General features: G+C 42.4%; 1 protein-coding gene across 10 annotated transcripts in view; it reads right to left on the bottom strand.

The window, feature by feature from the left end:
* Window positions 1-14,675, bottom strand: part of WWP1 (WW domain containing E3 ubiquitin protein ligase 1) — an 85,634-nt gene that overhangs the window by 16,390 nt on the left and 54,569 nt on the right. For all 10 annotated transcript variants that reach the window (XR_012503196.1, XR_012503197.1, XM_074355027.1 and 7 more), the window contains 7 exons: window positions 12,380-12,434; window positions 12,211-12,295; window positions 11,958-12,086; window positions 9,036-9,111; window positions 8,857-8,928; window positions 6,073-6,161; window positions 2,215-2,374 (listed from right to left, as the gene is read on the bottom strand). Coding sequence is in view for 8 of the 10 variants with exons in the window: in XM_074355027.1 (XP_074211128.1) it covers window positions 2,215-2,374; window positions 6,073-6,161; window positions 8,857-8,928; window positions 9,036-9,111; window positions 11,958-12,086; window positions 12,211-12,295; window positions 12,380-12,434 (666 nt within the window). In the remaining 2 variants the exon portion in view is untranslated. The remainder of the gene's footprint in view (window positions 1-2,214; window positions 2,375-6,072; window positions 6,162-8,856; window positions 8,929-9,035; window positions 9,112-11,957; window positions 12,087-12,210; window positions 12,296-12,379; window positions 12,435-14,675) is intronic.

The raw sequence follows: 14,675 nt of genomic DNA, 5'->3' as shown, positions 1-14,675 counted from the left end.
CAACCGTCACCCCCCTCCACGCCTGTGCCTGGGCAGTGGAACACGCAGTGACACATATGCACCCACGACGACCGGTCCCTGAGCAGCGGCCTCAGGCGGGAGCCCTGTGCCGCCCGGTTATCACACTTCCCATGGCTCTCATGCCCCCACTCTCTGGATGACTCTTCGCTCCTCAAATACCTCCTCACTCTGAGCTAAAGATCTTGCTTCCTGTTTCACTGACGAAGCAGAGTCATCATAAGAGAAACTTCGTGTGTTTCCACACATCTGCTCACTCACTACTGGCACCTGAATCTGCCCTGTGATGATGGAGAAGCTACCTGTTACCTCGGTCTGCACCACACAGAGCTCTTCCTCACTCTCCTATCCGGGGTCACTGCTCCCACATTCCTTACCTCTTTGACCTCATCAAATTCCTTCCTCTCTTGTTTGATCATCGTCGTTAGCATATAAATGTTTTATTCCCCTCCCGTTTGGGAGTAACCGACTCTGAGTTAATCCCAATTTCTCTGATTCTTACAGCAAACTTCTTTAAAAGATCTGTTTATATTCATCCATCTGTATTCATGTCTCCCTCCATTCTGTCTTGATTTCACTCCCATCAATCTTTCCTCTCCCCTGCTCCTGAATATCGTTCACCTGGCCAAACTGAACGGTTACTTTTCAGACCTCATCTTGCTCAACCTACCAGTATTTGATATGGTTGATCAATTCTTTCTTCTTGAAATGCACTTCCTTCTTCCTTGTCTTCTGGAAACCACTCTCATTTGATTCTCCTACCCCCTCCTCCTCCCTGGCTCTTCGGCTGGTTCCTTCTTACCTCCCTCCTTATAAGTGTGCTTCAACTTCTTCTCTGCCCACAGTCACCCTCAGACAATCGCACAGCCTAACCCAGATACCCCTCGGGGCAGACTTGTATATCCGGCTGGTCTACTTCTCCACTTGGATGTCTGCAAGCACCTTAAACGTAACAAAATTTAACAAGCCAAATCCCAATTCTTGACTCCCTCCACCCCCTAAATATGCTCTCACTACAACCCGGCCACCCGAGGAAAAGGCAACTGCGAGCAGGCACACAGCCCATCATTTTGGGGCCGTACTTGACTCTCTCTCTCTCACCCTGCATCTAAACCATCAGAAACCCTCTCAGCTCTACCTGCAGAACGCGTCCAGACTCCACAGCACTTCTCGTGAACCCCACTGCCGCGCCACCCAAGCCCAGGCCACCGCCACCTCTCACCCGGGTCGCCGCACAAGGTCTTCCTGCTGCTTCTGCTGCCTTCCTCTGCCCCCAGTTACTCTCTCTTCTGCACAGCAGCGGGGCGAGCCTGCTCAAAGCTAAGCCCCGTCGTGCTACTGAGATCATGTCACTCCTGTTCAACCCTTCAGTGAGCCCTGAAGGCCCCACGCAGTACCTCTCAACCTCACCTCCACCACCTCCTCTCCGATACACTGCTCCAGCCATGACATTTCATTCAGAAACGTCCTTCCATCCAAGAGTCTTTTGCTTGCTGTTCCCTGTGCCTAGAATGCTGTTCTCCCAAACAGCTGCATAACTCAACCCCTTGTTTTCTTGTTTCTGTATGCGTGTTACCCGTCGGAGGCCTCCTCTAATCACAGTGTATGAAAGGGCAGCACTCCCCTTCCCTCGGCCCACACTGATTTCTTATTTGTCTCCCTCTCGTGGAACCCAGATCCCTGAGAACAGGGACTGCCTTTTTTTCATGGTTTCATCCATCTCATACTACGATGCCACAATAGGTGCTCAGTGAATTGCTGAGTGAATGAACAGATAATAAAGTGCAAATAAATAAAAGCAACTGCTTCTCAAGAAGACAAGAGTCTCACAAGGGCTTCTGCAGAACTCTGAAAAGTCCAAAAACATCAATCAAGTTCAATTATTACACAACTCAGACCTTCCTTTTATAGAAAAGGAGTCATGCTGTAATGAGGCTTAAATGAAAGGACTTTGAAAGACCAAGTGGCTACATCAATAACCCTCAGGTTCACAGTCTCGGTTTCATACAGGTACTCAAAAAATAAACTGTGTTTTGATAACTTCTCTAGACACACTTCCTTGGTAACAAAATTTGTGAACATCCATAACCAAGGATAATGTGTAGCTTTTTTTAAAGCCCTCTCTAGAACACTTTTGAAATAAGCAAAATTTAAATAAATAAATGAATAAATAAGCAACAGAAAGTCAGGACTCACCATAGCAATAAAGCGACCAATAAAACAGAAGTAGGAAAGGTGGTCTGGATTAATGGTTGATGCAGGATTTATCTGTAGACAATAATTGTTCTTGCCAGCATACTCAAATAAGCAATACATGGGGTTCAAAACTTCGTGTGAAAGTAAGAAAAACCATTCTCTATAAGAAAATAAGTCAACATTATTTTCAACAGTCATATATATATGTGTGAATTTAAAAATAGATCTTAAATTCACCCTTACATACCTCTGCTCAACAGCCTTTAACAACTCCGCCGTTCAGCCTCAGCCCCACACGACTACTACATCACCACACTGTAAGCTCCTCGAAACAAAAGCCACGTCTTTATATATTCTTTGTACCCTTAACTCTTATAGGCATTCTAGGACCTGTACGCAATGGGTTTTAGTAAGTGTTTGCTGCTGATACCGAAATGCATGTAGCACTGCTGCTATGGAATGGCTTTAATTTTATTGCCAATGCATTAAAAATGGAACTAATATTTTATAAGATGAAATCTTTAAATGTGATAGGCACTGTTTAACTTATTACCAGCTAGTCTGCCTCATTTCAAATTAAGTTCAATATAAAAAACCCAACTAGATAAAAGATTGGTAATTTGTATTACAAAATAAACTCAATTCGCAAAAGATTCTCTTCAACAGCAATTTCTTCTAAAGCAAGGTTCTAAGCTCAAATGCCTACAGTGACCAGTAAATGAATACAGGGGGCTTCCTTCCCTACGTGGGTTCCCATTCTCTACTCAGCCGCAAGCCCCCTTTCCTCACCGTATCCCTGACCAAAGTTACCATCAGCTTTAAGGCAGAATTACTTCTGGGCATATAATCACAGTCCTCAGACAACTGGGCAGTAGTGGCACAAAGCGGAAGGAAGTGTATGTTTCCCTACAGGGAAAGCAGTTACTCTGGTTCAGCGACTGGCCGGGGGTGGGGAGGGCGGGGGTGGGGTGGGCAGGGGGGTGTTTTTAAAGAGAAACCAGAAATCTTGATTCTTAAGTATAATCTAGTGATCTTCTTTAATGTTGTCAAATAATGTAAAAAAAAAAAAATTTAAAACCACAATGGGGGCCAAAACTACGCAGGCTAGATCCGGCCTGGCTGCCCGTTTACAAATGCCTTCCTAAAACTTTTCAAATCCAATCCTGGAAACTGCCTGAAGGGTAAAGAGAGTCCCTACACAACATCAACTGAGAAATGATAAAAACCAATTTATAAAACGAAGTTCAGCCCCAAAACAGCAGCTGAACCAAGATGACTTCCCACTGTGATGAGGCTGAAGCAAGACGTCCCCAGAGAAGAGGACTGAACAGATCTACTGAGAACATGTTTAGACACAAAAAAACTAGAAATCAAATTCCCAGCTGCTGAAGATTACTTCTAGCAAACAACAGCCCAGGGAAAACCAAATACATTCAAACGGAGAATGACTACAACACATTTAACCTATACCCTGATACCAGGAAAAAATAAGGAAAAATTCTAACTAGCAAGAGGCAGAAGAGTTCACTTTCAATATATCCTTCTCTATATTCTCAAATGAAGAGATACAAGAGGTTGAAAAAATATTAGACAACAATGAGCTAGCAGAGCCTAGAGAAGAAAATGAAGAAAACAGTAAAACCACTAATGAAAAAATCACGTAAGAAGCAGCAAAATGCAGAGCAGTACTGCAAACAGTGACATGAGGATAGGTTTGAGAAAAACCAAGACAAAATAAAAAAGCACAAAGATACAGATGATCAGAGAAAAGATGACAGACATGTAAGACTGACAAAGGAGATTCCACATACCCATGACTGATGTTCCTGAAGAAAAATGGAACAAACGGAACAGAAAAAATATTCAAAGACATAATAGAAGAAAATTCCCCTTAAATTAAGGAAGATCTTAATATGTTCCCAAACAAAGATATAAAACAATCAACAATGAAATTAGTGAACTTCAAGGAAAAGGACCGTTTAGGTACCCAGAAGAAAAAAGTTTCCTTCAAGGGGCTCACCTCCTACTGACAGTGCTCATGTTCAGCCCCAGAGGCGAGTGGAGCAATGTCTACAGAGCACTGGAGAAACTAGTGCTGAGTGAGGAATTTATATCCAGTGCTGCTGTTTCAATACAAAAGCAACAGAAAACACATTCTCAAACACATGAAACTACAGGAATATATCACCCTTATGAACTCCTGAATAAACCAAAACCAATACGTGAATCAAAGTAAAGAGTTTGGGAATAAGAAAACCATGGTCTGGAGTAACTGACTATATGCATTAACACCATCAAAATATAAAACCCCAAACTGTTGAGGTGAGTAAGGGTTCAGACAAGAATGTGAATGTTATAAAGTCAGGTGCTGTGAAAGTAATACCATGTTTCATTTCTAAGATGTATGTTTCTTTTTCATGTCTGAACTTTTCTGAAATTGGACAAGTCACAATAGATGTGGTATGAACACTCATTGTGATAAGTAGAGTTTCTTTTCTGAAAAAGCTTAATAAAGTTTTGGAAGAGAAAATATGTTATCATAATCAACTCTGCTAATTCCACATGTTTACTTCCACCAGTTGTGTCTAGTCCCACATCTCTCTTTAAAAGCCAGTTGTATTAAAATTGTGATTTTATAATTCTGACCACCTATGAAATGTGAGTTTAAAAAGAGAGTTGTTTCTATGAAAAGCAAGTTTAATTCTTTGGCAATATTTAATGAAAATATTTTACTAAAAACTAAACTGCTGTCAAATTAGGTTTAGGCAAAGTAATTGAGGGAAAAAATTAAAAAGGATTTCCCATTCATAGTGCTTTACAAGTGTCTGTTAACATTATATCTAGTGAATGTGGAAAACTGTATTCTCAAAAGGACTGAGATTGGATTAAAAACACAAACATAAAATCCACATACACTGCTATAATAGCAAAAAATTAGAAACAACCTTATGCATGGTCCTCCATTAATTACGCTCTCTTTCTACAATGGAACATTGTGCAACCATTAGTGTGAGCTCAATATGTGATATGGAAAGATATCCATGATACACAAAATAACAAAATCAAGCTGCTATCAACTGTTTAAAAAACAAAACAAAACAAAACAGCAATATGTACTATAGAGCACACATGTATACAAATTTATATACAGCTGACCCTTAAACAACATGTTTTGAACTCTGCAGGATTTTTTTCAACAAAGATAGTACCTGTATTTTTGTTTAATAAATCTTTAAATTAACTAAGTGTGGGGAAAAGTTCGTGTTCAATTAGGGATCACAGTGTGTGGGACTGAAAGAACTAGGGTTTGAGCTCTGATTCCAGCCAGGCTGCTTCAGCTTCCTACCCTTGCCTGAGTCACTCATCAAGTCCTTTGCTTTGTTTTTAATTGAATTATAGTTGATGTACACTCTTGTGTTTAAGGTGTACAGCAAAGTGATTCACTTACATGTATTTTTCAGGTTCTGTGTCATTAGAGGTTATTACAAGATACTGAATATAGTTCCCTGGGCTGTACAGTAAATCCTTGCTGCTCCTCTCTTTTATGTGCAGTAGCTTGTATCTGTTAACCCCACACTCCTCTGTCTCCGAGGCAGAGACAGCAGGATGCATGTTTTTGACTACGCAGGGGTCGGTGTCCCTAACCCCCATTTTTTCAAGGGTCAACCATAAATGCAGAGAAAACGCATAGGATATCCAACATAATAATGGTTACCTCTAGAATTGTGTCAACATTTCAATTTTTGTTTTTTAAGATAATTCTGGATTGCTGTTGAAAAAATATATCTTTTCAAGAATATACCCACTGCATACAATGGAGATATACTTATTTCAAAGCAGATGTGTTTTTCGCATTACCTTGCTAGACCACCGTAATCAAGCCCTTCTTCTCCTCGGAATATGACATATAACCGCCTCCTCAAGTCATAGGGTTTTAACGCCATAATCTAATTAAAACAAAAACATGGATATTTAAACACTCATATATAACACAAAATCCTTCCAAAGCAATTCTATTTAAATTTCATCTGTATTTTCAAAATTATACATTTCCTTATCTTAGACGACAGTGCTTTTAACTCATGATACTTATCAAGTGATTTGTTCCACAAACTAGCACAGCTGTGTCTTACTCTACTAAGCTTTCTCTGATCCACTTTCATATAATATCTTTCCTTTCTTCTAGTATTAAATGGTAGTTCTGCTTTGAGGAGCAAGAGAGGAAGAGTTTGACACAGTTTCTAAGGTTGGAAAATACCCCCTGCGCTGTCACTCTCCAACTTGTACCAAAATCTTGCAAAAGGTGACCTGCAGATTTCTCTGACTAGCAACACTTAATGAGAAGCGGAAGTTACTGCTGTGGATCCTGCTTTTATACCACGCTTGCCATTCGAAAAAGGAAGGGAACTCAGCTATTATAAAGAGTTATTCATAAGATGATGAATTTATGTGTAAGAAAGCATATCTTCAAACAGTATCTACACCAAATTTTTACAGTTCTTAAAGGTTACTAGTAAATAGGCTTTACTTTTGGATAAAAATGAATTACTTCCACCAAACAAACGTCAGAACCAAAGCCGAGCCCGGGCTGGGTCGGGGCACAGGTCGGCAGCAGGCCTTCACTTCACAGGCAGCCACGGGCTCAGTCGTGCACGGCGCGAGTCTCCCCGGGCCAGAGGACAGAGCACAGTCAAATCTACCTTGAATTTAGATGGATGCTTTCTAAAGTGAAGTTCAAACAGAGCTTTGGACTAGCTAAGAATTTATTAAACCAAAAAAAGTTCTGATAATAGCCACATTGAGTATCTTGCCCAAACTCCAAAAGCTAGTAAAATGCAGCTGGGCGGTGAACATCTCTGACTTCGGAGAGTTGTTACTCCATTTTGGCTCATATACAGAAAAGTCCCCGTGTATCTGTGTACACGGAGAATCTAGCGCATCGCTGTAATACACTGGGAGGGGACTAAGAAGAAAAATTCTCAACCTCATCAGAAAAAAAAACTGACAATATTTTGGTTTTTTTATCTTTTAAGTATTCTGCAGGTGATTTAGGAGAGGCAGACCTATTACATTCACCTATTCACGCACCAGAGGTTTACTAATGCCTGCCATGTGCAAGGCACCGTCCTAGGTCCTGCGTGCAACGGCAGCAAACTAAAGAGCTGTGCTCCCCTGGGGCCTAATTCCAGGAAGGGAGATAAAGGAAGCCCGTGAGGTGGCGGTGTTACAGCGCAGCGGCGGTAACGGCACCGCGAGGGAGGTGAGCGGGGTCTGCATGGGGCGCTGGCAGGTCCCCCGGGATCACGGCACTTACACAGAAACCGAGGAGGTGGGAATTAACACTGAGGTCATTAAAGGAGTATTTAAATGGAATACAGTACCTATACCAACCTAATTTTAATTTAGTAGCATTATCAAGACGTTTTTCTCTCAGTAAATAAAGTCTTAGAAAAGTAATTGTCAAAATGCATCAACTTGTTCCAGAAGCTCTTTAAGCTTCATTTTACTAATCTAATTTATGGCAGAATAATTTTGTCTCTCAGCCTAAGTACCTCTGCCTGTAAAAGGGAGATAATGATAGGAGCTGTCTCAAAGGGATGCTGTGAGGGTGAATTAAGCGAAATGGTGAATACACGCTGCTAGTGCCAAGCATAAGGCAGTCACTCAACACATGATGGGGTTTCTTACGACCATTATTATAATGGACAATCAGTAAGCGGTAGTTATTCTTTTTTTTCCTTTTTTTTGCCAAGTTTCTCTTGTTATCTCTTTTTTGTGGTAGTCTTCCTGTTCCGAATAATTTACAATTCTAAGTGCTAATTCCCTTTAGAGACGCAGAATGCAAGGGGACAAGCTGTACAGTGCTCCCTAGTATCCGGGGTGGGCTGTCCCAGGACACCACCACAGACACCAGAATCCGAGGATGCTCAAGCATGTAACCTATGCACATCTTCCCGTGCACTTTAAATCATCTCTAAATTACTTACAATACCTAAGACAGTGTATGTACTTCTCAGGTATAGGCATGCCTCAGAGATACTGCAGGTTTGGCCCCAGACCACTGAAATAAAGAGAGTTACCACAACAGAACAAGTCACAGGAATCTCCTGGGTTCCCGGTGCTTACAGAAGCTACACTGTACTGTAGTCTATTGGGGTGCAACAGCATTCGGTCTCAGAAGACAACACACATACCTAATTTAAAAATTCTTTATTGTTAAAAAGTCACTCACCATCATCTGAGCCATCAGCAAGTCATCATCTTTTCGCAACAGTAACATCAAAGATCAATGATCACCATAACAAATATAATAATAATGGAAAAGTTTGAAATATTTCAAGAATTACGAAAATGTGACACACAGACGCCAAGTGAGCAAATGCTGCTGAAAAAAATGTGCTGACCGACGTGCTCAACACAAGGCTGCCGCAGACCTTCAATTTGTAAAAAACATTGTATGTGCAAAGCGAAATAAAGTGCAGAGCAATACAACACGGTATGCCTGTCATTTGCCAGCGTAAAGCAGATTCACATTTTCCTCTTCTATTTTCTACCTAGTTGGCTGAAGCCATGGATTCAAGAGCTGCAGATACAGAGGGCGGGGCTGACGGCACTATTTCATTCTGATGAATTCTTTCTTACCTGTTGGAAGGAATCTTCAAACAACGTCTGCCGGGACACATTGATCTTTACATGGCTGGGTAGTGCATTCGACTGAAAACAAAAACAGTATCATAATATCATGTGAGTTCCAGTGTGTGTACTGTGTGAAGGTAAAACTAAATGGTTATGAGCAGAAGCTTTATTTACCACCGCAGTACCTGGCACAAATAACGGAAGTGAGCGAGCTTCCATCTAAAGCTGCGTTCGTAAGCAATCTGTGGACCACCTTTAGTTCTAAAGAAAAATAAAAGCAAACCATGTGTTAACTCACAATAAAGCTGCATATTTAATACTCAGTATGAAACTGGAGTGTACCAGAGTCTTACAAATGACCTTGGAAACTTACTTGCTGAGAGAGAAGTAAAGATGCATTTAGTGGGCCAACAGAGACTCAAGCAATGAGGACACACAACACACACACACCAGGAGAGTGTGTGTATGATGGATCTTTTGCAAACAAGTCAGTTAAAATATTAAAATCTACTACTGACTATTTCACAGAAAACCTCGTGATAACCCTTAAATTGAAGGAGGACAGAGGCTCTAGACAGAAGAGACATGAACCTTAAACCTGATCCAAAACAGAAACAAACACGGCTGCAGAGAGTCAGCAAAGCAGAATCGAATTCCCAGGAACAAGTGACACCCAGGTGGCTCGGCTCACCTGGTGGGTGAGGGAAGAGGCAGAGGGAGCAGCGGGCAGGGAGAGGGTCTATTCAGTGAGAGGGGCTGGGCCTTTCGCCTACTGAGTGACAGCCTAAGAGAAGAGTGCAAAGAACTTTCACATCAAAGGGAACATTCTGGAGTGGATGAAAAATGCTCTCTTCTGTTGTCAGGGTCAAGTGAATTCATTCCACAAATATTTCCAAAAATGCATAGTATGTACCCGGCACTGTTCTAAGCAGTGAGAGCATTACTGTTAATGAAACAGGTAAAAATACCTGTTTTTGTGGAGCCCGTGTGCTAGTGAAGGAGACAGACAAGAAACAGAATGAGTAAGTCAACCACATAGTGGCAGAGGGGGATAAATGTCTCACCACTCCCGCTCCTCAAGAAGGGAAAACAGGCAGTGTGAAAAGGACACATGGAGTGAAGTGGGGGGAATTTTTCACCTGTGAAAGGGTGAACAGAGTGGGGTTCAGAGACTAAGCAGTATTTGAGCAAAGACATGGAGGGCAAAAGCCACACAGGTGAGACTGGGTGAAGAGGAAGTCAAAGGCCAGTGTGGAGGCCTCAAGTGTCAGGAAGGGGCCGGTGAGGCTGAAGCAGCGTGAATGAGCAGGGAAAACGGAGATGAGGTTGGAGAGACAGCTGGGGTCCGATGCTGGAAGGACCCGGAAGCCACTGTGATTACTTTGCTTTTCACTCTGATTAAAATGGAAACCACTGAAGGGTTTTATGCAAAGGAATAACTTTTTACTTAAAAAAAAAAAAAAAAAGGAAAACAGTCTCCCTGCTATACAGAGAATAACATTACATGAGGCGTGGGTAGAAAGCAGAGGGACGCTTAGAGGAACCACTCCAGGTGAGACAACGGTGGCTTAGAGCCAAGTGGTGGCAGTGGACATGGTGGCCACAGCTGGATTCTGGATCCATTCTGAAGGCGAGGTAGCTAGTTCTTGATGGACTGACTGTGTGTGAGGTGAGTGGGAAAGAGAAGTCAAGGATGAGTCCAAGACTTCTGGCCCGGCACACCTGAGGGTGACACCATCATCAAACGAGACAGGAAACAGCCCAGGCCGGACAGGTGTGACGGGGGTCCTCCAGAAGGGGTTACGAGTTAGAGCTATCAAGTAAGCCGCTGAACGCATGAAGCAAATTTAAAGAGAAAAGCGCAAGCCAGAGACGCCTTGTGAGTCACTAGTGTGACCTGGACAAGGGTCACCATGGAAGGAGCACAGACAGAAAAGGAGAGACTTAAGGGCTCTGGGCACTTCAACCTCAAGAGGCTGAAGAGAAAAGAAGGACCCAACAAAACAGAGGAAGAAATGAGACCAGAAAGGCAGAAGGATGCCAAGCAAGCTGAGTCAGGAGAGAGAAATTTCCATCAAATGCTCCTGACTGCGTCAGATGAGACAGAACTGCAAAGCCGCCCCCAGACGAACAACGCAGAGGTCCCCGGTGCCCTCAGTAAGGCAAGGGCCGGGGAGCCTCCCTGTTGTCCGTCTGAGAGAGGAATCAGAAACAGCCATTCAGAGACAGCTCTTCCAGGTCGTATTCCTCTAAGGGCAGCAACAGAAGTGAACTGTCACTGATGGATTTGTAAGGTGAAGAGCTGTGGTTTTTGCTTGTCTGTTTTTGACCTAGGAGAAATAACAGCTAGTGAGAATAGTTCAGTACAGAAAGAAAAGCTGATGATGGGGGCTAGAAAGCCGGCTGCGGGGGCAGCAACGGAGAAGAGCGGGGCGGCTCCGGTGCACCAGCGGAGGGACGGCGCTCGAGAGCGACAGTGCGCGCTCGTCTTCAGGACGAAGAGTGAAGCCCGATGCTGACAGGTGGGCAGATGTGATGGGAGAATCTGTGGAAGACTTTTATGGCTGCTTCTCCTTCCCTGGTGATGCAAGGACATCACACCTAAGTAGACTGCGGATGAAGGAGAGCGTTCAAATGCTTCATGATGTCATGTTTACCTGGAGCTTCGGTTTTGCTGACCACTGCACTCCCTGATGCAGCAGCAGGAGATGTGCCTGTTACGGGCAGACCCTGGGCAGACCGCCTTGGTCGGAAGCCACTTCCACTACCTGCCGTACGACTGCGTGAGTTACGCTCCCTAAGCCTCACTTGGAAAATGACAGTATCTACCTCAAGTCGCTGCTGGAAGATAAAATGAGCTAATGTACATAAAGCGCTCAGAAGAACCCTGGGCACAGAGCACTCACTGGCTAAGCATTTACTACTGTTATTAAGGAATTCTGTGCACAAACCCATTCCGTAGTAAGGCAGAGCAAAGACGGGTAAACTAGAGCATTATTTGTATAGATTTTCTTGATGTGCAATGTGAAGTTTGCTGCTAACCTTGAGACTAAACGGGAAGCAAACCTTTATGTCCTCATCACCCAGCATTTAAGAACCTCACTTACACAGACGACTTCCCATTGCGAGGATCTTTGAAAGTTGTTGTTCTTGTGTTATGATCAACAAAGTACCTCACGCCTTCCCGGGTGTACCTGATTTCCCAGCCTTCCGGCAGGGGTTCTTCATTCTGTAAGCTGAAAGGTAACGTTACAGTCACATGGTGAGCATCTTCTAGGTGCAGGGAAACACCCGAAGCCAGGCTGACCTGGCTCTGTCCGCAGACACGTGCGGGACACGGAGGCCGCAGCACATACGTACCCTTGAGTCCTGGGGTCCTCCCACTGGGTTGTTTTCGTGTTATGATTCACAAAGTAAACTCTGTCTGTTGAATCCACTCTTTTTTCTAAAAAACAGAGTGAGAGAGCATTTAACAACTATATGCTATATATACCTTTCAGATATTTTTACCAACAACCGATTCGCTTACCCCAGCCTGGTGGCAAAGGCCCGTACGGGTCATTTTCTGCAGCTAACATTGAAGCCTGATTGGAGAAGAGGGTGGGGAGAGGAAATTTAAAAACAGTATTTTAATATATGAAATTTAAAAACAGTATTTTAATATAAAAGAATAAACTAAGCACTTGGCAGAATCACATTTTATAATAATTCTTTAAAAAATACAATAAAGGAATGTGAATGTAGTAATTTTAAGACACAAAGTCCTAAAAATATAATAGATTAAGAGAAGTCAATCAAGTGATAAAATTTAATTAGTTTCTCTAAAATGATTTAGAAATGATATACTGACATTAACATTTTAATCTTTTAGCCCACTCCGTAACAGTCTACAGGAGTCAAAGGCATGAGACAGAGAGTATATAGCAAATTGTGGTGTTTAGATGAGGTAATATTATTTTAAAAGAGAATAGCTAAGGGGAGGCTGTAGCTCAGTGGTAGAGCATGTGCTTAGCATGCAAAAGGTCCTCGGTTCAATCCCCAGTACCTCCTCTAAAAAATAAAAAATTAGTAAACCTAATCACCTCGCCCCGCCCTGCCCTGCCCAAAAGAAATAGTTACCACAGTTCTCCTTAAAGCAAATGCCTATTAATAAAATTAAACTTTAGTATTATCTACAGACAAATAAACTTTAATGTTTGTATTAGTATCTTTTATATATTCATACTTAAAAATTTATTAATGCTTATGTATTACAACCCAGAAATATAGTCAAAAGAAAATACAAACATTTTACCATCAATTTTAAAAGAATGACAAATATAAAAATCATTACCTGTAAAATCACTTCTTAATGATACAAGTATACACATCTTGATAAATATTTTATAAACAGATACCGTTAATTGTACTCAATATCCATTTTCTACTCCTTCTGTGATAACCACATCACTGTTTTGTCTGTGGTATCAATGTGTCCATCTGAGAATATTCCATTCCCAGCCTTCCCTGTGGCTGCGTTAGCAGAATGACCACTCTGGCCAATGAGGGACAGGCAGAAGTCCCTGATGAGGGCATCCTTTCCAAGTAAAGGGCAGGGGCTTACTAGAAAAAAAGCCATCCCCTCTCCCAATCTCCCCTTCCCTTTCTTTTTGCCTGGATGTAGAATGAGACCGGGGGCAGCAGATCCAGAAGATCAAGATTCAAAGCATGAAGCCAGATGAGGATGGGGGAGCAAAAGGGCAGAGAGAACCTGGGCACTTGGTGGCACTACCAAGCCAAGGAAGAACTGGCCCAGACTCTGACCCTAGACCTGCTGTTGTATTTGGATAACCAAACCTCAGTCTGTTTAAGGAAACGTCCTTAAACATTCTGCTGTGTGCAGAACACACTTCTGATGTGCATTATCACCTAATTCTGCCATTTCCCAAAGGTTTTCATGTGTACAGTGAAGCTCAACCACACAGAGTATATAATCTGTTCACTATGCACAGCTAAATGGCGGACCCTTACACAGATTTCTGTACAAGTTATGGAAAAACCAGCAATGGCAGCAGGAGACGCGGGATGGCTGGGCTGGCCCGCCCGCTCTCTGCTGGCTGCACAGAACCAGGAGTGGGGCAATCCGGAAATGAGAACTTACTACTTAACCCTCGAGGAAAGTGGAGTCGGATGTGCCAGCCTGAGGCAGGATTCTGAAGAAAGAGGTGAGCCTCCTTTTTGTATCTTTCCTAACTCCCTTCTAGATTTTGGGATTTCGAGTTGCCTCAGAACACTATAGAGATGCCCAGTACTTAAAATTCGTACTTCCTACTTACTGTGATCAAATCTATTTCACAAAGGGATTTTCCCCCCAACTAATGTGGGTGTTTGCTTATGGCAAAAAATAGACCACCAATTGGTCAAATTTTCAGACAGCATTGAGTTTTTCGGACAAAACTACCTGCAATCCCAAGAATGCATACTTGGTGGGCGAAAGCAGATGAAAGCGTTGTTTCTGAGAACCTGGGATGGGAATCAGAGTAGCTGTACTATGGAAAGACTGGCCTTAATAAGCAGGAAGCAACTTGTTTTATTTAAAGCAAACAAAATGATTATAATTAAAAGCAGAGGATTGGGAATTGGCAAAGACAAATTGCTTTATTAAGAAATTGCACTGGTGGAACTACCACTTAATAAAGACAAAAGCCTGAGTGTATAGTGATGCTGGTAAACTAGAATTAAAGAAAAACAAAAAAACTTAAAGTGCTTATGTATATCAGAAATGCTAATTATTAAACAGCCACTGAAAAATAAAACTTGTAATGCAATCTCTAACATTTGAGAAA

Source organism: Camelus bactrianus, chromosome 29 (assembly GCF_048773025.1).
Source record: "Camelus bactrianus isolate YW-2024 breed Bactrian camel chromosome 29, ASM4877302v1, whole genome shotgun sequence".
NCBI lineage: Eukaryota > Metazoa > Chordata > Mammalia > Artiodactyla > Camelidae > Camelus > Camelus bactrianus.
This window is presented reverse-complemented; position numbering and strand designations above follow the sequence as displayed.